This window comes from Neopelma chrysocephalum, unplaced genomic scaffold (genome assembly GCF_003984885.1).
Source record: "Neopelma chrysocephalum unplaced genomic scaffold, ASM398488v2 Primary Assembly neopelma1_149, whole genome shotgun sequence".
Classification (NCBI taxonomy): domain Eukaryota; kingdom Metazoa; phylum Chordata; class Aves; order Passeriformes; family Pipridae; genus Neopelma; species Neopelma chrysocephalum.
This window is the reverse complement of record NW_020897811.1, coordinates 1,365,920-1,393,319: the sequence shown is the minus strand read 5'-3', so window position 1 is coordinate 1,393,319 and position 27,400 is coordinate 1,365,920. Positions and strand designations below refer to the sequence as shown.

The 27,400-nt window shown below is 42.7% G+C and overlaps 1 protein-coding gene across 3 annotated transcripts in view; it reads left to right on the top strand.

Annotated features, from left to right (window-relative positions):
• Positions 1 to 26,452, top strand: part of LOC113976183 (fatty acyl-CoA reductase 1-like) — a 134,412-nt gene extending 107,960 nt beyond the window's left edge. For all 3 annotated transcript variants that reach the window (XM_027701126.1, XM_027701125.1, XM_027701127.1), the window contains exons 7-12: positions 5,310 to 5,428; positions 8,013 to 8,080; positions 14,114 to 14,285; positions 18,484 to 18,613; positions 20,077 to 20,204; positions 21,213 to 26,452. In XM_027701126.1, coding sequence (XP_027556927.1) covers positions 5,310 to 5,428; positions 8,013 to 8,080; positions 14,114 to 14,285; positions 18,484 to 18,613; positions 20,077 to 20,204; positions 21,213 to 21,375 — 780 coding nt within the window. In that variant the 3' untranslated portion in view covers positions 21,376 to 26,452. The remainder of the gene's footprint in view (positions 1 to 5,309; positions 5,429 to 8,012; positions 8,081 to 14,113; positions 14,286 to 18,483; positions 18,614 to 20,076; positions 20,205 to 21,212) is intronic.
• The last annotated feature ends 948 nt before the right edge of the window (positions 26,453 to 27,400 follow it).

Below are 27,400 nucleotides of genomic sequence, written 5' to 3'. Positions count from 1 at the left end.
TTGCCATTGCTTTGTACAGGATTTCTCCTTGTGCAGAGTACACTTAAACAATGTGTGTGATTGATTCAGACTCTGCCAGTGACTTGAATAATTCACTATATTGTTGCTTAACACTGGTGTAAATAGCTACCGTGCAAAATGGTGAGGAACAAACCATAAGACAAATAAAAACTTGACAAAATATTACCTCTAATATCAAGGTAATCATTCCAATTTAATATATGATAATAGTAAAGTTGCATACCTTTTCTCCTGCCCTATAATTATTTTCTTCTGAAATAAAATCACTGCCTTAGGTCTGCTTGTCAATGCATGATGCTGCATAGCTATGGGCAGATATTTTTGTTCATATATGATTTGTCCAACTTGATTACTTTGTCAGAACTATATTGTAATCAGCCTGGTGCAGTGTATCAAAGGATTAGTAGTCTGCAATCATAGGAGGGAAGAATAAAATCCAAATATCATTTTGTTAAAAAAAGCTCATTTATACCTGAAGTAGAGCATAAATAAAACTGTTACGGTTACTGCTGGAATCCACAGGACAAATTAGTGTGTATAGCCCAGCTAATGCTTTTATCTGAAACTCCAGGACACATTCCAGAGGCATTCAACAGCCCCAAACGCATCTCTTGTGGTCATAAATTGTTCTTGGCTTCTATTCATGTCACAGTTTCTTTAAAAAAATTATGACAGCCTTTTATTCATTTGCTGATCGCTCATGGATCTTGCACTGCCTCTCTGCTCTGCTCCCAGCATCTTGTGCTGTTCTCTGGGTTCTTTTGTGACAGTGTCATCACAATCAAGAACGGTTTTTGCAGATCCACTCTTTACGTTTTCATGTGACAGGTTCTGAGTTTTGTAATGACGTGAATTTTGATTTTTTTTAAAAATTATTATTATAACTTTTGAGCATTAAAGATGTTTGTCAAATAATGGATCCAGAATTGGTTTGCAGGAAAGATGGTATACGAAAAAAATTCCATTGCATTTTTCTTTATTCCCCACAAGTGAATTGGCTGAGAAACGAATTACAACAGCTGGCTGCAGGCTGTCATAAGGGTACAGTACATTTATGAAACACAGACCAAATTCATATGCTTTCAGCTATAAAACAAGCTGATAAAATCTTTTGTCATTTAAAAAGCCTCTTTCCCCCCCTTTTTTTTTTGCCTTTAATCTACCAAGGAGTAAAAAACATCTATTGGTTAAGTATTTGGAAATTTTGCTCAAATATCAGTCTTTTTTAAGTACTGTCCACTTTAGGAACTTACACAAGACCTTAGGAAGAAGTTCTTTGCTGTGAGGGTGGCGAGGTCCTGGCACAGGTTGCCCAGAGAAGCTGTGGCTGCCCCATCCCTGGAAGTGTCCAAGGCCAGGTTGGATGGGGCTCTGAGCAACCTGGGATAGTGAAAGGTGTCCCTGCCCATGGCAGAGGGGTGGAACGAGATGATCTTTAAGGTCCCTTCCAACCCAAATTGTTCTATGATATATTTATATCGTTGTCCCTTCCAACCCAAATTGTTCTATGATATATTTATATGGTTATCCCTTGTCACTCATACCAGTACCTAATATTTTCTCTTCTTCAAAAACAAAACATTTTCTAGCCCTGCTAAATGCAACAGCAAACCTGCTGTTGGTTTCAGCTGGGCCAGGTTCTGCATGCAGATGCCAGCCTGTATCTTTAGCTCTAAATTAACTCCGTGGAGAGTAAAGATTATGAGATTCTAGGGTCAGTGTAGGAAATAGCTTTCCTTCCTTTTTATATAAAAGCTTCAACCTGCACTGAAAGATTTGAAAAAGAGATGGTATTTTTTGGCTCAGGATTGAAGCTCTGAGGTTTTTCAGTATAGGAGATAAAGAGACAATGAAATTCATGTCATCTGCACTAAGCTCTTCAGTACTGAAATATGATGTGTAACTACATTGAGGCTTAACCAGGAAAAAGACAAAGAACAATGACAATAGATGCAGGGTGTAGAGACCAGGGTGTTTGGAATGTTTTCTGGAAGGGAAAGGTATTTATTATTAGGGACCCCAGAGACTTTTGGTCTTTGGGGTGGGGGCAGGATTAATTAATAAATACATAAGTTAATGTGCTTGGATCTGGTGAATTGGTTAATTCCTGTTTGGTAGTTTAAAAATGAACCCTTGAATATCTGAGTTGTGCATTAGTTTAATTACCTGGAAGTTGTGTCAATACAACCAGCTCTCTTGGCCAACTGTATTTCAAACTGCAGTTATTAGACAAGTAGCTTTATTTGCCTTAATTAAGTATGGAAAAAGCAAAAGGGGAGTGTTTTGGTGGTTTGGTTTTGTGTATTTGAATTGTTACCCCATACCAACTTCTAACCCAAGCTCATCCTATAGGGAGAACAACACCCAGATTAAGATTTGGTTCAGATGATCTTGGGCAGAATCTGAACTCCAAACTTTGCAAAGACTTTTTTCCTCACTCATAATATTTGAGTCTGATCACTTCATTCTATGAATAGATGAATTTCTTTTAAATATTCATGAAATATGGGAGCCCAAGTTGTTCTTGATAATCTAATTATGTTTCTTTTGCCTACAGTTTCTCCAGCTGCTGTGGGGAGCTGTGTTGATTGAAGAACAAAATGAAATCAATTACATTTCTGCTGGACTGTAATTGAGGCATTTTGTCTCACTGTTCCATATTAACTTGTAAAGACCTTTCTCCCTGCAAGGCAGTGGAGGCTGTAGGGCAGAATTGGTTTAATTTGTGTTCTGGACAGTGACTGGCCCCAAAGCACCTCAGCTGGGAGGCTGTCCAGAGACATCAGGCTCTGACTGGGAAATTATGTTGGAGGCTTCAGCTTACAGTAGCTTCTGTTTCACTAAAGAGAAAAAAGTCAGCAACTATAAACAGAAATCAAGCCATATCTGATAAAGAAGTACCAAATAATTTTCGATGTGAGAAATAGCTCAAAACACTTCAACCCTGATGTCTTTCTTAAAAACACAACATAAGAAATCTCTAAATCACAGAATCATAGAATGGCCTGGGTTGGAAGGGACCATCCAGTTCCAACCCCCTGCCAAGGGCAGGAACACTTTCCACTATCCCAGGTTGCTCAGAGCTCCATCCAACCTGTCCTTGAACAATTCCAGGGATGGGGCAGCCACAGCTTCTCTGGACAACCTGTTCCAATGTCTCACCACCTTCACAGGAAAGAATTTCTTCCTGATATCCAATCTAAACCTACTCTCTGTCAGTTTGAAGCCATTCCCCCTTGTCCTGTCACTCCAGGCCCTTGGAAATAGTCTCTCTCCATCTTTCTTGTGGGCTCCCTTCAGGTCCTGGAAGGCCACCATTAGGTCACCCCAAAGCCTTCTCTTCTCCAGGCTGAAAAAACTCACTTCACTCATGTGTGCATTACCATCACATGCTGCTCTGAACACATCCATCAAACATCCTCATTTTGAAGGCCTAAGAAAGGACTTCAGTGTACCTGTGAAAACGTCATAGTTGATCACACAGTGGTCTCTAGTGGGCGTGTGTTCGCAGCACTGGAACATTCATAACTGACCTTAGTTGCCCCCTTTGGTTCTTTTTGCTTTTTATTTTTCCCCTTGAAAAAGACAGTAGGAAGAACACCAAAAAAAAAAAAATCATAGTGAAGTTTCAAGTCGTGATGTTACTGTCTAAGCCTAACTGTGATATTCTGCTTGGGGCAGCAGAAGTTAATGCATGACTGGGGTTGAGGAGGATGGAGTGAGGCCTGTGGGGAAGCTTCCACTGTTACTCTGTCAGAGCCTATGATCCCTCTGCCTGATGCACCAAGGATGAGATAGGACTGCTCAGGAGTCTCAGCTCTTGAAAATTAAATCAGTCATAAGTGGTATTCCCTTACTTGCAAGCTATGAAATGTAACAAACCCGTCTGATTATAGAAGGGGAAAGGAGGAGGAGAGAGAACAACAACCAAAAAGACCCCAATAGATTGAACACCTCCCAAAGAGGGGATGCAGTGTCCCTTAAAATCCACCAATGACCAGTAGACAATGGCATGTGCCTTACAACTTCATAGCAGGTCTTAAAGGCTTTTTTAATCACTTCTTTTTTTCTCCTCAAACTTCAGGCAAGGGTTTTTGCATGATTAGGCACTTCCTGTCTAGTTGCTGTAGAAAATCTTGATCTATTTTATAATTAAATTGGAGTTTCAGATTGAAAGGGGAAAAAAAAAAAGCTGTAACATTTCCTTTGCCCTAACTTTTAAATATTGATGGATTTGAAAAGCATATTCCTTTACCCCTTCAGTCAGTCTTTCCCTCTGCTTTTGCATGGTTCTAAATTATAAGAGGTTTTTTCCTTCCTTTCCTCACTAGTGCTTTTATCCTCTCAGCTTTTTCCCTGGGTCCTCAGCTTCACTGCATTATTTCCCACACGAGAAATAGCGTGATTGCAGCCTTGACTCTGCCATGGGGGGTTTCTTTTTTCATGTGCTCTGTTCAGCCCTCATACCTGACGCACCAGGTGAAGTCCCTTCACCCCATTTCACCTCCACATTTCAGTATTCCTGAACTATCCTCTCTGATTCAGTCTGCCATGCTGTTGCCATCTGTTGCCATGTCTCTCCTGTGGAACCTCCAAAGATTCCGAAGGTCACCACGGGAACCCCTTGATAAGCATTCAGATTAAATACATATATTTTGGGGAGCCTGATCCCCTGAAAAATGCAGTTCCAATCAAAGCAGAATGAAAATTTTCTGTTCCTGCCTATTTTTCTGTGGTTGTCAGTACTTGGTATTTTTCACTTGTTCCTTTCCTGAGTTTTGTTGGGTGGTGAGCTCTTCAAGGCAGGGACTGTATCCTTCAGCTTAACAGACACAGCTTTGGAAAAGAGGAAAGTGGGAATACATCCAAAGGAAAGGGAGTCAACATTTGAATAAGCCTATTGGTGTAATTTCCAAAGTGACTACTTTCTTAAAAGGAAACTCAGACTTCTGTCAGCCTGTCATTTAAGGAAGTGTACCTTCAGGCATTGCTGGGAATTTTACATCAGTAAATTCAGCTGTATTTCTTTCCTGTTAAGTCAAATTAGGAATCACAGCTTTCCTTGATACATAGCACAGTTGTCATCATATTCCAAACTTCCCCTGAAAACGCATAACCACGGGATCCACGTGAGATCCGTCTTTGTTGTCACAGAAACCCGATAATCTTCTGCAGCACGTGCCTGGCTTGAAAACCACCACCGTGACGGTCCGTCCTCAGTCCACACTGATGAAATCTTGCCAGTGAAATCTTACCACAGTTGGTGACTGTTTCCCTCTGTTCCACAGGCAGGCAAAGGGATCCTGCGGACTGTCATCGCCAACAACGAAGCGGTGGCCGACATGATCCCGGTGGACGTCGCCATCAACCTCACCCTGGCAGCAGGGTGGTACACTGCTGTGCACAGGTGGGAAGGGGGCTCCTGGTTTTGGCAAGACATGGACACTTACAACCTGCACCAGCACTTTTAAGGGAACCCAAAGCTTATTAAAAACCTGTGCGACAGCCTGGTTGATTCGTTTCCTGGTTTATTTTCTCCCCCGGGTTGGCAAGGACTAAGAAGCAGTAAAGGCAGGTTTTAGAGCTAGGAAAGCTCTAAAGCTACAGGTGAGACCTGTTTCTTGGTACAATCTAGGCTTAGCTGACAAGTCAGTCTCTCAGAAGTCTCTCTTCTTAAGAGCTTTGCAGCAGCTGGTTTTTGGGCCTCCTTCCTCACTGAGTCGCTTTCCAAGTGTCTTCTAGAGTCTCCTTGGTAAAATTGCTGTGCATGTTTTCCTTGGAAAACACTGTATTTTATATATATATATATATAATGGGCTTGTATAATAGGTTATATGACCTAAAAAATCTCCCTTCTTTGCGTTGAGAAGGGTATGTATAAGTGACATTAAGAGTTTAAGGAAATTCTGGCCTAACCTTAAATTGTTAGGTAGGAAGTGCTACCACATGAATTATTCTGGAGGTTTATGCAACTCTGAGAAATCAGGACCAGGCAAATAAAAGGCAGAAGTATTTTACTTTGAAAGACAGAGTAAGCTCTCTGAGGTGAGGGTAGAATAGAAAAGAGCTACATACATTAAGCTAAATACAGGGATCCTAAAAGGACCTTGAAGGGCAGCTCACCAGCTGTTTAGATTTATTTTTGTCATCGTTTTGTCCCCATCTGCCAGCAACAGACAAAGCAGCACCGTCTGGAAAAAATAAACACAACTTCCCCTTGGGAAAAATAAACAAACTTCTCCCGACAGGCACACCAGAGAGGCTCCAGAGAAAGTAATGCAACTGCCTGTCCATAAAGCTTGAAAAGGAGATGATCATGTGCTGATCATGGACTCGACCTCAGCATGCAGGGAGACTTCCTGGCTGTAGCCATGGTTGGAGAAGTGTTGTTTTTCTGAGTTCTCGGTGGTGAAAGATACATAGTTTTAATCTGGTTCCCACACAAATAATTACCAGGCTAAAGGAGCAATTACAGAATTTGATTTAAAGCTGTGGGCACAACCCCAAGGTCAGCAATCTGTGTACAAAAATCGAGCCTGAACGTTGTGTAAATTTGATTTGTCTGAGAGAGTTTCGAGTTTAGGTGCTGTCTTGAAGAATAGCATGTGTGGTTTAAATTATTTTTTTTTTCAAATCATCTAATTGGAAAGTTGGTATCCTTCAGGGCAGGTGACATTACCAACAGAAATTAGATTCTAAAAGTTAGCAGAGAGTTGCAATCTGCACTGCATAGTATAGAAGCACTACAAAGCTCTAGAGTGCACCAAGGTCATTGACTCAGCTGGAGTGCGAAGAATGGAAAAAAATCAACAGGGAGAGACCCTTCACTGGGAGCTGGAAAAATGGAGAAATCCTTGTTATTGCTGTTTAATGGGCCTGACCCACTGCAGTAAGTGGGAATCTGTGCTCTCATTTCAGTGCACTTTCCATCAGGCTCTGTGTGTAGCTCAGTATGAGGTGAGTTTTCTCACATATCACAGATTTAATCTTTACTGAGTTGCCATATTGATTTCCATAATGCAGTTTCCCACATTTGAGGATATGGACTCAGAGCTTGACACGTCCATCAGGCCTAACCATTCTGCTAAGGATTAGTCAAATGTCATGATTTCAAAGTGTTATTAAGAAAAGCACCATTAAAATTGTGCAGTATCCAAGTGCATTTTTCAAGTACTGGTGTCATCGCTTGCACCCTTGGCAGGGCAGGCTTAGATCAAGAGAACTGTTTGACTAATTCTTGCCTTATGTTGAAGGAAGAAATAAAACCAGTATGATCTATGTTTAGTTCCACACCCCAAAAACCAAATTTTGCTTGGTATGAAAATGAGAATTTTATTGAAATTGATTGATTTCATAATCCCTACCCTAACAAATGGAGTTTAAAAGTGGCACAAATCATATCCATTAAGTAAATGATTGCAAAATACACAGTGGTCCTTCAGGTTGGCTTGGGCCAATTATTTATAAAATATACTCAGAGAAACTAGTTTTTTTAAAAATCAGAAATTTGTCAGTGTGCATGCTTTCCTTATAATTTTTATACTTGTTGATAATAGATGTATTTCTTAAACCCCATCTGTCTTTATTAACTTCATATGCTTTCCAAAATCTGACTGAATCTTATCGAAACTTCATATTTTACACTGTATTTTTACCTGTATTTTGCTGAGGGGTGAAGGTGTTGGACTCAAAATCCAATAGGGATTCCCTAAGCGCATTTGAATCCTGCTCACAGCCAGAGGTTTTTGGGGCTCTGAGCAACCTGGTCTAGTGGGAGTTGTCCCTGCCCACAGCAGGGGACTGGAACAAGATGGTCTATAAAGTCCCTTCTGACCAAACCATTCTATGATTCCATGATGAAAAATGCCCTCCTCTGCATTTTTTATGAGCTGGTGTTGCTGTTTCTTGGGCTTTTAAATTTCATGCTCCATTAATAAACCTTTGGGTGCTTTTCTTCACATCTTAAAATAATACCTCTTTCTCTTTTCCAGACCAAAAAACTTGTTGGTGTACAACTGCACAACAGGTGGAATCAACCCTTTCTTCTGGGGAGAAATGGGTAAGGTCTCACTTAAATCAAGAACATCTCATGTTCCTCACAGCGTCAAACATCATCAGGATTCCTCAGACAGGCTTTGAGAAAGTGGTTTCCAGTATTTAGGTGGCATTCAGTGTCTTCCATTGCATGTGGGAGGCCCAGCTGCAGTCAGTGAGGGTCTAGTCAGTGAGGAAAAGCTCCTGGTGCTGAGCATTCAGCTCAGGAAAACCTCTGTCCAGCTTTCATTGTGGACGTTATCATGAAACAACCCAGCAAAAAACGTGCTTGGCTGCTCTGAGGTGTTAAAGTGGTTGAGAAAAGGAACAGAGAACTGGCCCCTTAATTCTGTGAGAAGCTGCTCTGTGTAGCCCTACAGGGACGATTTTTCTGGTTGCTGGAGTTGCTGGGTTTTGGGTTCTTCTTGTGCTTTGAAATCACTTGGAGAATCACAGCGTCATAGAATGTTGAGGGTTGGAAGGGACCTTAAAGATCAACCCCCCTGCCATGGGCAGGGACACCTTCCACTAGCCCAGGTTGCTCAGAGCCCCATCCAACCTGGCCTGGGACACTTCCAGGGATGGGGCAGCCACAGCTTCTCTGGGCAACCTGTGCCAGGGCCTCACCACCCTCACAGCCAAGAATTTCATCCTAATAGCTAACCTAATTTTCTCCTCTTTCAATTTGTACCCATTACTCCTTGTCCTATCAACAGCCTTGTTAGAACCTTGATAGTGAATGAAAATTCGTATGTTATTGGCACTAGAACAGGTTGCCCCGAGAAGCTGTGGCTGCTCCATCCCTGAAAGTGTCCAAGGCCAGGTTGGGTGGGGCTTGGAGCTACCTGGGATAGTGGAAGGTGTCTCTACATATAGCAGGGGGGTTGGAATGAGGTGATCTTTAAGGTGTCTTCCAACCCAAACCATTCTAGGATTCCATGATATTATGGAAGCAAAGTGGTCTTTCTTCCTCTTTCTGTGCAGAAAATTCTAAACAGAAATGACTGGTATACATTTGAGAAGGCAAACTTTGAGGAGACAGGTGTGCTTCAAGCACAGTTTGCCTTTTGATCATGAATTTTATTATTAGGAAAGATCAAATTATTTTCAAGGCTGACTTTTCTTCAAGCTGATGTACTTCCAAGGTAGGGGGGAAAGAAATAGAGACAAATCCTGACACCCTTACTCGTGCTGAAGCCAGGCAGCAGAATTTGGCTCAGCTGTGTATATTGTGAAATACTACATACAGTCAGTACACATGGACAGGGCCTGATTTGCTTCCTGTTATGCATTCATTCATATCTTTGTGCTTTAAATACAGGAAGCTGGCAAATCACCACTGTGGTGTTCCACCTCTCAGCCTTTGCTTTGCTTTTGTCCTTGCATTATTTATGTGGCAAACTGAGTCAGCAGAGAATCAGACCATAATTTCATTGACAGAATAAATGTCTTAACCGTGGTGTTTGATCAAGTGGTCTAGCAGGGAAGAGGTTTCAGCCACTGCCCGAGTGCTGAGAACATCACACCAAGTTCCTGGCATTTTTACCTTTTTTATGAGAGATAAAATGCTGTGGTTAGTCACAGGTCTTCTGTGGCTTTTTCATGGGAGTGAATGCAAAGCTCTTTGCAGGCTGCTGCTTCAGCAACAGCCACCACAGCACTGCTACCTGAGGTTTGCATTTCTTAACCCATTTTCATTGTAAATTTACTGGTGAAAACAGCAATGCATTAACGCATTGTAATTGATCTTATTCTGTTTCTCTGCTTATAAATATGGATTTTAGGAATGAAATCATCTGGGTGCAGCAGAAGCTTCCATAAGTAGTTGAGCTGTGTGATGGGACTGAAGGCAAAATTTTCTCATTGGGTGACACTGTGGAGCTCTTTCTATCACATGTTGTAGCCACAGTTTTCCTGAGAGCAGCGTGATGCAGAGAATTAGGATGGAGTATTAAAGTGCAAAATTTTGCCTTTAAAGATGTTGCATGGCTTAAGAAATGAGTTGGGGAAAGATTTACTGCATCAGGATGACTGCAGCCACCCAATCTGAATTCTCAATTCAATCTCTTACCAATTTCTTTTTGATAAATAGACTTATTTCTGAAATCTTCTTTATATATGGTACAGACTTTCTCAACCCATCCATATCAGTTTCTCTGCCTACTCACTCTTATTTGGCTTCTAGGCAGCCAGTCTCATGGCATGCACTTCCAACAGCCTTTCAGAGCCATCATCTTTCTTAAATATGGTTACCACTGAGAAGTCCAGCCCCTAATTCCAGTCCCTAGTTGGTCCCAGAAGAACCAATTCACCCACCAGTTCCCTCCTTCCCAGCGGGGCAGCACGTGCTACTCGAGTTGTCGCCTTCTTTTGAAAGCCTGTTTCCAACTGTGTTTAGCTCTGTCAGCCTTTCAGGTTGAAATAATTGAGGCCAGGTCTCTACCTCCAGTGGTTTTTCAGAGATTTTCTTTTAACTCAGTGTGAAAAACTGTTTGATCCAAACACACCAGGAGACACATGATCAGCAGAGGGAACGAGACTCTGTTCATGGAGTCTGGGGAAGCTGGACTGGCACAGGGTCTGTGACTGGTCATCGAGTGGAGGGTCATGAGAGAGAGTCTGGAAGCTGCTGAGAAACCAGGGTGGGGAATGGGAGTCACCTGGTGTAGGACTGAGTGTTTTGGTGCAAATCAGACATGGGGTTTGCAGAGGGGAGGAGCTGGGGTACCTGGCTAGGGAGACCTAGACCAGGGTCAGCTGTAGGAATGACAGGTGAACAAAGCAGAGTAGGGATTTTTCAAGGGGAGAGGAGGAAAACAGAGAAAGATCAGAGAAATTGAAACTGGATCAAGCTGAGGATAGCCAGGGTAGGGAACAGAAGTGACTGAGAAACATTTTGAGTACAAATTGATGAGCTTGGAGGGAGGAAGGGAGGAGAGAGCTCATGCTGAAACATCCATTGCAAGCCAGTTCATTCTAGAGCTCTCCAGACACAGACAAAAGCTCTAGTGCTAAAAGGAACCTTAACTGATTGCTTTCTTTTCCAAATAATGCTGTGCCTTGCAATTTTTTCCTCACTTTCTTGTTATTTTCCCTGCTGTTACAAAAATGGGGTCAAACAACTAAATATTAATCTGAAGAAGCGTATTCTGCTTTGCTGCAATGCAAGTTTTGCTAGTCTGAATTTTTGAAGTACATTTTGCAATTCCTCCTCAAAACTAAACCTTCAAGCAGACTGTAAAATGGTGTTCAGAGTGGGAAAACTTACTTTCAGTTTATCCTTGACAGTCTACCTAGGCAAGACCAATGTCTGATTCTCCCCCAGCAAAATCTGCCTTGGAGTCATAGAATTTGTTGCTGCATTGTTGTGCTGTGCCCAAAGGGGAAAGAGCACCCCCTCACTAAGTTGTTTCAGTAGCTCCTAGAGGTGACATGATTCTGGTTTGGGGTTTTCTCACCCATCTATCTCATTCTTTCTCTCCAAAACAAACTGTTGGAGCACAAGAGACTCGCTGAGCTTGCGAAGCTGAAACCTTTACAGCAATTAGGAGGCAGAGCAGTTGTGCTGAGTCAGTGCAAACCAGGGCAAGGGAGGTTCACAAAGAAAACTCCCACAGCATTAGCTGTTCCAAGTAACACAACACCAGTTTTCCCAATTTCCTCCCAGTGAGTCTTTCAGGTTGGTCTCACTGATGACTTCTGTCCATTGCAGAACAAAACCGTTTTCATTCCTGACTTCTAAAACTTTTCCTGAGTTTTCAGCAGGTATCTCATCCGCTCTTGGCATATGTGCTTCTTGCCCACAGCATAGTACTGTAGCTCCTTTACTACAGCTGCATTTTCTGCTACAAGCCTTAAGTAACCCAGATGACAAGGGTGTTGCTGATTTGTGTGAATTTGGTGTATGGCTGATGATCTGAACTGACAAGGGCTGTGTTTTCCATGTACTGATTAGCTCGCTCTTGCTATCCTGGCCAAAGATGGAAAAAAATGCAGAGAGAAAAGTGATGTCTTTAACATGGTTCCAAAGGGAAACCTTCTCAACCAGTTTACAGCTGAAAACTACATCTGCAGTATATTAACATCAGGATTTGAATAAACAGAGCTATAAATATACTCTGCAGACACTATCAAAATTATCACCATTTCAGAAATATCAGTGGTTCCCAGGTAAGATAATAGGTTTCCATTAGGAAATGATCTGACCAAATGAAACTAAGTGAACTTAAATATTGATAAGCCAATGAGAGTGTGTAAATAACCTGGGATATAAAGTGCCTCTTGGAGAAACTTCCTAAAGGGGAGAAGCAGCAGAGTTTATGGGACTGCTCTCCTGACCCATGAGCAACTTGGATGGGCAGAGATACAAAGCCTGCTCCAAATTGGGAGCAGGTCTCTTTGTGTTTAAGCCAGCTGTGACTTTATCAAAGTGTAACTCTTCATGCAGTGTTTGGACAGAAACAAAACTGCCAAAAGCTGGGCCAGGACAGTGCCTTCCTTCCCAGCAGCCCATTCCAAAGTGCTTATCACCACCCGCCTGCCAGGAGTAATCACCTTTCCAAACCTTCTGTAACACCACTTCAGCAAGCCCTCCCTGGCAGTGACATGGGAAACTTTAAATAGAGGGTTTTTGCTAATCCTTGTTTTTTTGGGAGAACATGCTGCAAAGGGGAAGATTTCTGTACCACAGCCCACAAGATGACCACAAGATAACCACATCATTGCAGTGTGGGAACAGAAGGGATGGCAGTGAGTTTTAGCTATTCAGATGCAAGATGATTTGCAAGAGAACCGGTGTTCAGCCGTTAAACTTGCAGTGCACAAGATACAAAAGCAATGAACTTGCACTAAAATTAAATTGCTTTATTTTAAAAGTCTTTGGTGTCTCAGCATAGCATCTAAGTGGCTAACAAGTTGCTACTGCTTAGAAGAAGTACAGCAAAAGTCACTGCTTGAAATGCAGTAATGAGCAGACCACAGACACACACGAGTCCTGTCTGAATGGTATGATTGAAATCTGCTTATCTGAGGATGATCTGGATGTTTCTTGTGACTTGCAAATTCTCATCTGATTTTCTATTTGTAACATGAGCTTAGAGACTAAACTATAATATGAGCACAGATTGATGTCGTTAACTCCCGAATCAATTTTTTAAGAAGTGAAAAAAAGCCCACATATTCTTCTTCCTTGAGCTGACTGGTGCTCAGGAATAGGAGCACCATCTGTTTATCAGTCCCTAGGATGATAGTCTTACATTCAACTACTGCAGTTCTATTAAGCCTCTGCAATATGCAAATGCCCCAGATATGCACATCTAGATGCCACTCTGTGGCACTGTGCCATTGCAAGAGCTCAGAATCAGACCCAGCATATTTTGTGCCTTAACATGCAAAGGGAATGGAAGATTGCCACCCTATCCCTTGTTTTCAAGTTAAGAGTGCAAGTCAATTTGCTGCCTTAGAGCATCCAGAGCTCTTTTTGAAAACAGGCTGAGGTATCTGTTTTGTGGTTCAGATGTGGTTTGAAAGGCTATAATGAAGTCCTTTTAGATGCAGCACCCTGTGTGTGTAAGTGACCTGTCCCTGACTCAGATGAACACAGGCATCAGCCCCTTTGAAAATCTGATTAGAAATTAAATGTCATTTTTGTTTTATCCCAGCAGATCAAAGTGTGCTTTCAGTGATCTGAAGCAATGTTAGCACTTAACAATTTCTTTGTTAAGTGAAGGTGAAAGCAGAACTGCAGCTCCTTGAGGTAATTCAGGCTACAGCTGCCTGCTTTTCCTCCTTTATGTTTTGGTGTTTTGATGAGGTTTTTGTCTGCCGCTGTTACGTCTGGAGTATGAGGAGTATAAAGATTGTGTTTCAAGCAGGCAGTAGATGGAGTCCTCATGCCAGAAGGGACAATGAGATGATCTTGTCCAAGCCCTGGTTACATGGTTCAGAGAACTGTGGGTTGAAGGTGTTCAGCCCAGTAACTTGGGCTGTACCTCGTGCTGCCGGGGTTGTGCCCAGCTGGAGTGGAGTGATTCTGAGTGAAATGCCTGTTCCCTTACAGGGCAGTACGTCATGTCCACGTTCAAAAGGAACCCTCTGGAGCAGGCCTTCCGAACACCCAACACTCACATGACATCCAGCTACTTGATAAACCAGTACTGGATCACTGTCAGCCACAAGGCACCGGCCATTCTCTATGACCTGTACATGAGGCTCACGGGGAGGAAGCCCAGGTAAGAAAGGATGCCTTCAGCCTCCTGCACGCCCTGCCACTGTGGTGGAGAGCAGATCTCCAACCAGTGATGAGACCTGGCTGGCTCAGCCTGGAGTCCTTGATTGTCTTCCCATCTCCTTGCCTTGAGAAGAAGAAAGAAAATGCATGGCCGTAGCTAAACACAGCCTAGGGTTCCCAACCTTTCCACCACCTGGGGAGCAGCACATCTTTGAAACTCGGTTTTACACATTTCAGACATTCCCAGGGCAGGAAGACTGTCCTCTGTACAGCCAGATCTCCACCACTGCAACTACCCGATGTGATTGCCCCTCTCTGTCATGACCTTGCATAAGGACTTGTGACTGGCAAGGTTTACAACATTACAGCTCATAATTTTTTTCCCATAAATCAGATGCATAATTAGCAATCTCCAGCACTGGCCCAGCCCCCTGAAATCTAGGAAGCAGTTGTTTCTGAAAATTATTAAATTCTGAGTTGTATTTAGGAGGGCAGCTTCCCATTACAGGTGGTGTGTGAGCCTTGGCAGTGTTATGGCTTGGAGGAACAGTGATATTCCTGTCCCATGTGAGAGGAATCCTCGTGTAGGTAACATAACTCCAGAAGTTGTCCTCCTTTACTCCCTGCCACCAGAGAGGAAAATTTATTGTGCCACATGAGAACAGCATGCCAGCACTGTGTGGATGTCAGCTGCTCTTGTGCTCCTCTGCTAGTTAAGAAGCTGGATTCAGCTGTTTGCAGGGAATTCCCTGGCTTGTGTATTGCTCTCATTTCTCCCTCCTGTGGAGGGAAACCGGTCCATAAAAAGACTTCCAGTTATCCAGGAGGTAGGCATTATCTTAGCAATAGAGCTAAATTGAAAATGAGCAGGAATAGGCTGGAATCTCCAAACTCTGTTGAAATGGGCAGCAGTAAGAAAAAAAGCACTGCCATTACATCTGACATTTCTTTTCCTAAAGCTGATTGGCATAAGTAACCAATGGACATTGCCCACAACACTGTACTTAAATGTCAAACAGACCTCAGCATGATCTTCTGAACTTTAAGGTTTGCAACTTGAGCAAACACAGCCCAGCAATGAAATTGGGAGTTCACCAAGTCTATTTTTTTAATACAATTCCCCTTTTCTTTTTTTATGCTCTACTTAAGGTCATCCAGGTATTGCTGGAATGTGGTAGAAAGCATAGTATCAGCTCTTTCTTTCTCCTTTTCCCAGCTAACTAAATATCAGACCTTTATGGTGTAAGGGCAGTAAACCATAACAAATAAAAACAGTTGACTGAGTCCCTGAACCTGTTTTAAAGTTTCCCTTTAGTTTTTCCCTCTGCTTCAAACAGAGCACCTAGGCTTAAGTTTCTTCCCACATGGCAGTTTCTGGAATCCTTCCCATGACCCTATGCCAGATTTGCAAGCAGAAAGGAGAGATTTCTTTGCCAGGACCAGAACTCAGGCTTCGGTTCTCCACTGTGTCCATACTCCACTCATCATAAGGTGATGGGTTATCATATGGAATAGATTATCTGGGAGCTGGTTTTGTAAGTCTGCTGTATATTCAGGACCAGCTGATGACCTTCACTAATTTGAATTATAGTGTAGTTCAGAGGAACTGGGCTGTAGTTCCTCCTGTAATTATCACATGTCGTACCCTGTCTACCAAAGGGTAGGTACAAGAGTCATCTCCTCCATTTTTAGACTTCTATATACAGCCTCTCCTGAGAAGCTTATTTTAGGTGTAACCTTATTTCACATAAATTGCCAGATGTTGAGCAAAACTGCCCTAAATAGCTTACTGTGGGTGCTGCACATCCATCCATGACTTAGAGCATAATGTGGTTTATAACATTAGTAGTCTCCTGGGAAAATCTGTCACACCTGAGAATCTGCTCATGCAAGGCTCTCTATGGGAGAAAATAAAGAAATCATTGCTGTAAACAGTTTTCTAGAAGACAAGATGCATTTCTGAAGTGTAACTTTTTAAGGCTATAGTGACAGCTAATATTTGCTTTATTCCTCTCAGTTCCTCCACGGTGGAGACTTTCTGTCAGAAGCCTTTACCTCTCACAGAGGCTGCAGAAAAACATTTCTATTCAGTTGATGTTTTTCAGTAGACGTTTCCTTCCTCCAAATTGGTCAATGTTTTCAATATTGAAATCAGTTCATATATTGATTCACAACTTTTGAGCTCAGGCTGTTAACATGAAACATGGCTTTCATAGGTACTTCTCTTCTCTATTTGACCCTTACTTTTAGCCACCCAGACATGTTGCTCTGGTTAGATTTACAGACAGAGCTTACTCTGCTCACATGGACAGCAGGCCATGGAGACAGCCTATTTTCAAAACATAAGTGGGGACACACTGTTGATTCTCTTGTCAATTTTTCTGGCATATTCCACTAGTCCTAAAATCTTTAAAGCTATTCATGGCTTTTGGGACACCAGTTTGAGGGGCAACTTCAGATCTTTGCAATCTAGCCATATATTATGCTTCCCAAGTTCCTAAAAGGTACTGAAATATTCTCAAAGCTTTGCCCCATAGTACTTGCCTACATGGGCACAATCAGGAAGATTCATCTGAAATAATTTTAGAGTAATTCAGATAAACTGCATTCAATCGATGCGCACGTAGTTGTTGAGAATGAAGGTTCCTTTAATCTGATGGTGTGCTTTGCTTCTGAAGTGAAAGCCACTTTGAGTGCCTGTGTAAAGTGCCTGTAGAGCTCTTTCAGATGGTTTTGGGAAGGCTGCACAGTTCTCCTCTGGCCTGATGGACTCACTGTGTCTGTCTCTGCTGCTCGCCGTGGCAGCGCTGTCTGCGCGGGGACAGCCCGGCCTGGCACCATCGGCTCCCAGGCTGCCGCCTTCTATTTGTCACAGCAACTGTGCTCCCCTCTGGGCAGCTCAAAATTCCTCGTGAAAACAGCTCTGTTTTCCACAGAAATCAGCCTTTTAGTGCTTTCTCTCGCCCTTATCCAGTCTGAGAGGACAGGGTGTTCTCTCAACACTGACCAAGCGCTGCACATCACGCCTCAGAACGGCTGCCAGAGGCCTTTTGTACTCGTGACCATTGGGGAAACTGTAAAATAATCCTGCAAGGGAGGACAGCATTACTGCCATCCCCTTCTATATAAAACAATATAATAAGAAAAGGCCAAGACAGATGAGAGACTTGAACCTACATTTCCAGAGTCCTTGAAGAAAGACAAGAATGACATGGCCCTGTTGGAGTGGGTCCAGAGCAGGGCCATAAAGATGATCAGAGGGCTGGAGCACCTTTCCTATGAGGACAGGTTGGGAGAGCCAGGACTTTTCAGCCTGGACAAGAGAAGGCTCCAGAGAGACCTTCTACCAGGTTTTCAGTACTTAAAGGGGACTGACAGGAAAGATGTGGAGGGACTCTTTATCGTGGAGGGTAATCATAGGATGAGGGGTATCGGTTTTAAACTGAAAGAAAGTAGATTTAGATTAACTGTTAGGAAGTTTTTTACTGTGATGGGGGTATGATATTGGAACAGGTTGCCCAGAGAAGCTGTGGATGTCCCATCCCTGAAAGTGTTCAAGGCCAGGTTGGATGGGGCTCTGAGCAAGCTGGGATAGTGGAAGGTGTCCCTGCCCATGGCAGGGGGTTGGAACGAGATGATCTTTAGGGTCCCTTCCAACCCAAACCATTCTGTGATTCTCTGATTGTATTTGAAAACTGAAGTTGAGCAGTGGACTTCTGAGCTTGTCCATACTGCAGATGTAGTCACCTCTGCACTGGAGCTAACTCCAAAAATCAGAGCCTTGCTTCAGCAGACAACTCAGACTTGGGAGCAGAAGAGAATTTGTGGAGAAGCATCCACCTTGGGAGGCAAGCAATACACCTTTGTGGTTTTGCAATCTGCTGTGCAGGCTTCATCCTGGTCCAAATGGGCTCTTCACTCCACATGTGGTACAGGAGGTAGATGAGGCTTCCAACCCCTGTTTAGGAAAACACGTTTGCCCCTGTGTTCAAGCCATCAATAAAAGCTGGCTCTAGACCTCAGCTGGAGCAGTTCAGCCTTGCTGAGCCCATTCTCAGCCTAGTGAGCAGCAGTGCAGTGCTCCTGAGGAACTGCAGTGGTTATTCATCTGGGCTAGTGAAAACACCAACAGAACAAAGCGACAGCTCTGCATCAGGTCAGACGTCCTGTTCACCTCTGACCCTCCTCCTCTGTTTCAGAATGATGAAAATTATCAATCGACTGCACAAGTCTATGACACTCCTGCAGTATTTCTCCACCCAGTCCTGGAATTGGTCTTCAGATAATATGAATATGTTAATGAGTCACCTTAACACAGAGGACAAAAAGGTAAGTGTGTCCTGAATATGGATTGCTAATCTCCAGTTCTGTTCATCTGCAGCAATTATTTTTGGTGTGTTTTTGAGCTTTTGAATGACATCCAGATGACTGGAATTTACTTTAACCTGAAATAATTTATTTCCTCCTTGTTTTATTAAATAACTTATCAGGAACTTTTCATTTATTACAGGAAAATGTTATCTCTTGAAGTGTGTTACTCTTTCTTGTGAGACAGGTTAATCACTGAAGTCTTTCCAGTTAACATGGCAGCTGTGGTGGGTGATCTAGATGGAAATTACTTGAAAGATTTTGACATTTTCATCCATATTGGTTTTAAATGCCACTGCATAGGGCAATTTAGTTAACACAGTGTATCACCTTGAACAACATGAAAAAAGTTCCTGTTTTATTCAAGTCCCCAAAGAGCAATTAATTTGCAGCATGTCAAGCTCTGTTGTAGTCTTTACATGTTTGAAATACTACTCCTTAAGAGTGGGATTGTAACTGGAAGAGTGGATTTGTGATAAGATTGAAGCACCTTTGGTCAGCATCGCCTTGCAAAGAGGTACTTAGGTATTCACATCAGCTGGTCTCACTCACTCACATCATGAAATTCTTGCACAGACTCCCAGCAGTAGAATCCAGAGGTTTCTTCCCTAGTCTGCAGAGGGAGTGCATGAAGCAAATTCTCATTTCTCAGGGCAGTGGCACTGCTCTGGTTATAGCAGGTGTAGAGGGAACCTAAATAGTAGGAAAGGAGCTAGTTGTGCTTGGGAGCATTGGAACTAGATGATCTTTAAGGTCCCTTCCAACCCATCCCATTCTGTGATTCTCTGAAAACCTCTTCCTCTTTGCAAAGCCTTTCTTTGCTCTAATAAAAAAACAACTGCATGAGAGCTTGCTAACAATTTGTCCAGGAAAAGCACCTGAAATTGAGCTCTGCAATGAGATTTGTTTTTATGCCAAATACCAGAGTGACCCATTACCTTGACTTCTGTTGATTTAGCTGCCAAAAGAGAATGCAGCACAGCAGAAAGTAGCACTGATGCCGAGGCACCTGTTGACTCAATGTCCACTTAATTTATTTACACATAATTCTAGTGACACATAAAAACTGCATGGAGGTTTTCATATTGAGTGGAATGCTGTTTTTCTTCCATGATTTTTTTGTGTGTGTGTGTGTGTACAGATACATGTATTTATCGAAAAAATTGCCACCTGAAAGATAAACATCTTTATTTTCTGCCAGCTAACACCACATTTCTGCTTGCTTTGCCCGAATTCCCATGTGAGTAAGACATGAATCGACAGCTGTGGAATACAGTGCTCACATCTTCTTGGAAACTTGGTGACTTTGAGAATTTCAGGGAGAGGGCATTATCAGGAGCAGAGGTCAATGAAGAATTGATGCTTAAAGAGAACTAGTTTTGAACTGTGGTGTTTAACCCTTGCTCTGTGTCTTTAAATCCCAGTTGTACAACTTCGATGTTCGTCAGCTGCACTGGTCAGAATACATTGAGAGCTACTGCATAGGGGCTAAGAAGTACTTGCTAAATGAGGACATGGCTGGAATTCCAGCAGCAAAGCAGCATTTACGGAAGTAAGTCCTACCCAGTGACAAGGACAAAACCTCCTGGCTACCTCGAATGGCATTTGAGGAAAATAATCCTAGTTACATTCCAATAATTATTACTATTGAATAGTATGGAGATAAAGAGCTTATTTCTTATGGCAGCAGTTGGCCAGTATTTCCAAACATAGAATAATAGAATAGTTTTTCCATAGCAAGGAATCACAAACAAGTTCTTAATTCATTGATCACTTTAAGAAGATTTATAAGAACCTCAGTAACAGACTACTAACTGCCTCATAGCCCAAATAGGCAGTGTGGTATAGAGCAGTGATAAAGTTTACCTTAAAAAAAAAAAAAGACTCTTACAAAAATTGAACCAATCTCAAGGTCTTTAGGTATATGAAGCTTTTTTCCCTTGGTTAAGCACTGGGAAAGTGAGACTTGGAGAACTGCAGAAACTTCTTTCGCTTGACAGAAAGAGGACAAAATTATCAGCATCTTAAAAACTCAATGATACCATTGAAATAGATGCTGTAAACTGCTCCCCCTCCCAAAAAACAATCCCAGTAATGCAAAAGTGAAGACCATTTATGATTATTGAGTAATTTCATAACACTAAAGCCAAGATTTCACCAAAATGAGAGAACCTTATTCACCAGCTCCTGTGAGGGTCCTCTAGCCTGACACCCATCCTGCAAAGTAAAAACCAGATAATATAACAACCAAAGCACAAAGTATGGGACATAGACTGTCATAAAGAAGAACCTCCCAACAGGGCTTTGTTCTGGTTTGACGTGACAGAACACAGAACAAGAGAGAACTCCAGTACAGGTGGTTCCACCACCCCATTAACTATTCCCTGACTTCAGCACAGTCCTTGGCGAGATGGCAGGGACATCTTTGGCACAGCGTCTTCACTAAAACAGGAAAGATTACAAGTTGTCAATAGGATTTCTTACCAAGTTACCTGTAGGAAACGAGGCAAGCTGGCAAGCTTCTGTCTTTCTCCCTAAGGTGCCTCTTTCTCTTCCCCAGGCTGAGGAACATCCGGTACGCGTTCAACACCACCCTCCTCGTCATCATCTGGCGCATCTTCATCGCCAGGTCACAGATGGCTCGGAACATCTGGTACTTTGTGGTCAGCCTCTGCTACAAGTTCCTCTCCTACTTCAGGGCATCCAGCACCCTCCGGCACTGAAGCCACCCATCAGCAACCAGCCCCTTCCAGAAGGACCTCCATCTCCTCTGATCAGCAACTGTGGGCATCGGGGTCTGACAGTAGCAGAAAATTCCACTCCCTCCAACAGCAGCTGGCATTTGTTGTGCACTGTTATATGTTCACCTTTTTAATTTAACTAATGCTTTAATACATGGTGGTCTTTCTTCCATAGGACCAGGCCAATTTTTAAAGCCATAACTGAAGCTTTAGGAACAGGTCAAGCTGGAACCCTTCATCTAGAGTCTGATGTGCGAGAGTAAGGATTAACCAAAGTCATTGTCTTCCCATGTACTACTACCTAGGCTATCTTAATTCCATCTTCTTCCTCAAAAGAGGCAAATTTAAAGCATAGAACCTTGGCAGAAAAGGATGCCATCAGAGAAGACCCAGCCAAGGAAATTATCCTGTAAGAGGTCTTCCTAAAGATGCCATTCCTTCATTCTCATTCAGTGAAATGGTACCTTATTGAAAAAACAAGATTTCACTTTTCAGTTTTTCAAAACTTGGAGGGGGAAGAAGATGAGTTACACTGGGCCAGTGAACACACAGAATAGTTTTCAGATCTTGTCTTATATTGCTACTGAGGACTGATGCTTTCAAGCCATAGCTGAAGACACACATAGAATTCATGCACCTGTGTTAATTCTACTCACTCACAAGCTGCTTTCTTACAGAGAGGTCTTTCTTTCTCTCTGGTTAAGGTTTCAGTCTATTAAAAAATCCTGGTCTTACATTTATCACATTTGCTCAGAACAGTTTTGGGGTCTTGAAAAACGCTGTATTAACTCTGAGGACGAAGAGAAGACTTTTTTAAAGGCTGAAGAAGAATTCAGAAACTCTTTATTGTTTTTGAGGAATAGGTCTTTCTTCCCCCTGGATTTGCCTGCAGAAAACCTCTCTCCCTATAACTCAAAACCAGCCTGATAGCGTGCTTCACACTTTCATTACAGCTAAATCACTTTGCAGTTGGTCACTTCCACTGGCAGAGAAAGTGGAAAGACACACATGGAGGAAACACCATCAGGCCAGTTCTGCTGCTACTGCTGTCAGTAGGCATTAAAAAGTCTGAAACTTGGTTTTGTTGAGAATAAGTCCACTGTTGGACTCAGTGATCTTAAAAGGTCCAACCTAAATAACCCTGTTATTCTATGACTTCTCTGTAAAAGCAGCCCTGCACCGTGAAGTTGAACCCAAGAACCTTCCTAACGCTGGTGGCTATTGGAGATACTTGTTTCATAAAGTGCAGTAGGAATTCCTGTGGGGGCAGAGAGAGAGCTTTCTTCAAAGTACCTGGTGCAACAACAGCCTTAGTGCAACAGCAACAAATCTATCATGCTGTCAGCTTTTCACAGCCAAATCTAATACTGAGATATTTTGTATTCGGCTAACACTGAATAAGCACTCTAAGATCAGACTTCAAAGCAGCTAGTTTTTGAAACTCCAGTCTTGTGTCGTGCTGGCTGTCTGAAAAAGTAATGTTACATCACAACAAACTGACACAGTTGCTCTTTTGCTAGCTGGGAATAGCAGAGTATTTACAAAGTTGGCATTCTTCAAAAATTATACTTGTTTTTGGCAGTAAAGGCAAGAGCGAGTTATGATGACAGTATATTTATATCTTAGGCCTTCAAGCTAGTTCAGAAGTCTTTCTAAAGATGCAAGGAATTTATCTTCCCCAGAGGTCTAGTTTCCAGCAATTCCCAAAGGATATCTGCTGCAGAAACATAGTGTCCAGAATGGCAAGGCTCTGACATTGCCTACCACAGACCTTTGTGTTTTTCACACATTACTTCTGATCTATGATTAATTAGATCAAGCACCCAGTTTACAAAGGTGCAGATTTCTTTAAGCTCTTGCCTTGAAAATGTACTTTCAAAAGGAAACTGGTGCTGGTTTTTAGCTGTGTGTTTTCCAGCTTGAAAAAGCTGGCAGGACATGCTGTGCAAGGTGTCACTGCCTGGGAAACCCGGAGCTGTGGGTTCAGGTGCTGGGGACCAGACATTTCATGTCCAGTGCTGCCACAGAAGTGTCAGTGAAGGTTAGTGGCATTATACTTTGCTACCCTGGTGGGGCTGAGGCAGGTTGCTGTAGGGATTCCTCCAGAAAGGCTGAATTCCCTCAAGTACATAATCGAGTCATCAGGCACCTTGCAGTCTCCTTGTCTGAAAGGCTAAAAAAACAAAGCAAACCAAAACTGTAGATGACTTTGAAACAAACTTCCATTCAAAAATTAGGAAATAAATTTTAACTTGTATCCTAAGTGTCTTTTTAAGAGTGCTTGGCTTATGTACAAAGACAAGCAAGTCTTATGATAGACAAAAACGTGGGTGTCAGAGAAAAGTCAAAGGTGCAAACCTTGCTACACCGACATCAGTCAGCTCTGCTAAGAGTAAAGTGTCCCATCTTCTATTTGCCTTCCCTGGTCATTCCATGCATTCCTCACAATATGCCTGTAGGCATTCACAGCTGTTTGCACAGGCTGTATTGTCCCAGCAAGTCTCAGGTGTATCTTTGCTCACCTGAGCACACCCAGACCTGTTTTCTGAACATGCAGAAAGATGCTTCAGGTTTCACTCAGAACAGTGGTGGTGTGATATTTTAGGGCTCTTCAGCATTTTGCTGAGGGTAACAGCCACAGCAAAAAACTACTGCTCAGCCCTGAAAAAACAGCAGGAGCTGCTTGGACTGTTGGAAAAACATAACTGTTGCAGATGGTGTTTGCTCTTCTGGAGACCTTTCACAGCCCACACAGCACTGCCAGCAGCTGGCTCCAGAGCTCTGGCCTTGCCTGGGGCGGATCAAGCTGTTAGCTTGTCTAACAGAGACATAACACGCAGGGAAACTTGAATCTCTAATCCACTTGCTTGTGGCTTGAGATGTTTTCAGGTGATTTGAACCACAGAAGTATTTCAGAAAACCTCAGTGGAGGGGCTGACGTGCGGCGATGGCCTCCGGGTGCCAGTCGTGACTGTCATCACAGAGAGCTGGGCCTGGCACAAGAACTTGTTCTCACCCCGAGCAGTGACTTACCTTTGATGTTTTACTTTGTGCTCCTCAGTGGATTTGTGTGTGTGCTCTGAGGAAACCCAAGTCTTGGGGAAAATAGCTAAAAGAAAACACCGAGTGACAGACACTTCTTCTCTATTCTCTTGCTCTTTCACGTACATTCACAAGCTTTTGACAAAAGAAAAGCCAAATGCAGCTGCTGCTGAGTTAAATCAGAGATCCGTGGTGACAAATTATTGCAAAAAACTTAGGAGTGGATATTGCTCATGGCTGAAGCTTTTAATACCTGTGAGTGGGTCTCAAGCCTTGTTTGTTTTTTCCACTGGTAGCACGGTCTGTGCTATGGGGAAGAGAGAGGAATTTGGAGGAGCATTGCTAGGCACAGAGCATCCAGCTCAACAAGGCAAGGGACACTCAAGAGATCAGAGAACTGTGAGCTGCCAAACTCAGAGGACTCTCCCCCAAGGAGTGGGGAAGAAAGAGATCTGTCAGCATTTTGACACCAGTTTCTTGTGATCGAACATCCAAACTAAAAGGCTCCTCTGTCCTTTGCCCAGCTGCCTACAGGCAGCATAAAGAACAATGCTGGCAGTCACAAAAGAAAATACCGGCCACGAGGCAGTAGGATGGGATGATTTGCTTGTACCCCCTGAACTTGCAGTGAATTTAACCTCTCACAGTGTGAGAAGCCTGCGCAAATAACGCAGAGCGCTGCAGAACCTGATGTGCTCATGTTTTGTTAATGCCCTGCACACACACTTGTCTGTGGGCTACAGCTGGGAACTGCTGTGCCAGAGCAATGAAACACTGAATATCATTTCACTGTCAAACAGCAATGGGCAGAACCTTGCAATTAACAAGTATCTTTTTAATTACATTGCGATCACAAAAAACCCCCCACAACAAATCCCTAAAATTAATCCACGCTTAAACTGCCTTTTGACTGACAACCAAAATTCCAGCATGTCTCTTACCCAATAATAAAATTCCTCACCCCTCCACACTCCTCTATTCCAATAATTTTGTTAAGAAAATACAATTCTTTCTTGGTAGAGATGTGGGGTAACAGACATACTGGTATATTACAGATTGTTGGCCCATTTCCCACCTCTCCAAGAAATTTGTTCTTTTATATTTTCTAAGATAACATCATTATATATGCCTGTGTGTATAGCTGCATCTTTCAGCACCAGACAACATACAGAGATGGAAAAAGTCGTGGAGCTCATACTGAAATGCCAGGCTGTGCTTGTTTGGTGTCCACTGTTCCACTTCAATTGCAGACAAAGTGATTAAAACATACTCCAGTTTCCAGTGTAAACGAAACCCGACCTGTAGTACTATTAACCAATTCATTGCCGTGAATAAGCAACTGGGAAAAGAGGGAGGGGGGGCATCCTTTTGTTTGTAAATAAGCTACAGCTTCATGGTCAAAAGCATGCTGTTGCTCTTCCAGCATTGACGTCCTACAGCTGAAAGCAAGGATGAACTTTTAGTACAATTGGATCCTTTATTCTAGCACAGAGTAAACAACATACTGTACATTCCCCAGAAGCCAAGTGGTGAATATCCCATTACATGGTGCTAAATATCAGTATAAAGGTGGTACAGACTTGCTTAATAGAAATTAAATCCAAAAAATAAAGCATATTTGGGGAATAATTAAAGACGAACTTTCCCACTTTTCTCTATTGCTTAAAAGCCAACTATGAAACGAGTTGTTTTTTTCAGATTAGCAAGAAACCACTTACAACAGGTTTCTTGTCCTTACATAATCTTGACAGACCCCAGTTTATAGTAAAATATGTACTCTCCCACTGTCCAAAGTTTCTACGGTTCTATCTGCTATTTCTGTTCTCTTGTTAGCTATGAGACAACTTACTGTTAGAAATCTTAATTACAAAGTTTCTAATGTTAAGCCGTAATCTTTTGAGCTCTCAAATCAGATAAAATGATGAAATCACAAATTATGTGAACCTCAGCCATAAAATTGTTAATATGATGTTTATGTTATTTGAAACATTTAATAAAACAAAATATTTTAAAACTACGGTCACTTCGCGCTGAGTAAGTCGCTAAAGGAGACGGTCTTTGCAGTTGAGCAGAGGCTGCGTCTGCAGCACATCTGTTCACATCTGTCGGTAGAACAGCAGCCCCACCTAGAGGCAGCTGCACCACAAGCGACGAGAGGGGAAACCCCAGATTTTAAAAGCTGTGACAGCGAGACTTTAACCCGGTGTGACCTGGAAAGGCCCATCCCTGATGAGCGTCCTGCGAGAGCGATTAGGGCAGGTCTGCCGCAAAGACAAACGGGGAGTAACCCAACCAACGTCCTTGAACAACACAGCATTTGTACCTGAGTCTACACCCCAAATTCTTAGTTTTAGAAGGCAAGGACTCTAATTTACACTTGGTGTTAACACATAATGCTCTTTTGGAGTAAAGAGCTTTTTAAGTCCAGAGAAATATGGTCCGATTTTATTTCATGGACTCATAGAATGGGCTGAGTTGGAAGAGACCTTAAAGATCATCTCATTCCAACTCCCTGCCATGGGCAGGGACACCTTCCACTATCCCAGGTTGCTCAGAGCCCCTTCCAACTTGGCCTACTTGGCCTTGAACACTTCCAGGGATGGGGCAACTGCAGCTTCTCTGGGCAACCTGTGCCAGGGCCTCACTACCCTCACAGGAAAGAATTTCCTCCTAATAGCCAATCTAAACCTACTCTAAGCCAGTTGGAAGCCATTCCCCCTTGTCCTGTCACTTGGAAATAAGTCTTGTAAAAATGTCAGGACTCCACTGAAGTTTTTGCAGAGGCAAGTGTGGGAGGGGTGGGAAATAACCCTGGTTTATATGTGTTTCCAAGAAGTGTACACGATAATACTTCAGGCTGTTGGTTAAACTCTTAATCTAGCAATTCTCAGCATTGCCTAGAACATCCTGACTCTATGGCAAACACTTCCCAGTACTTCAGATCGTGCCTCCGAGGCCGTTCAGA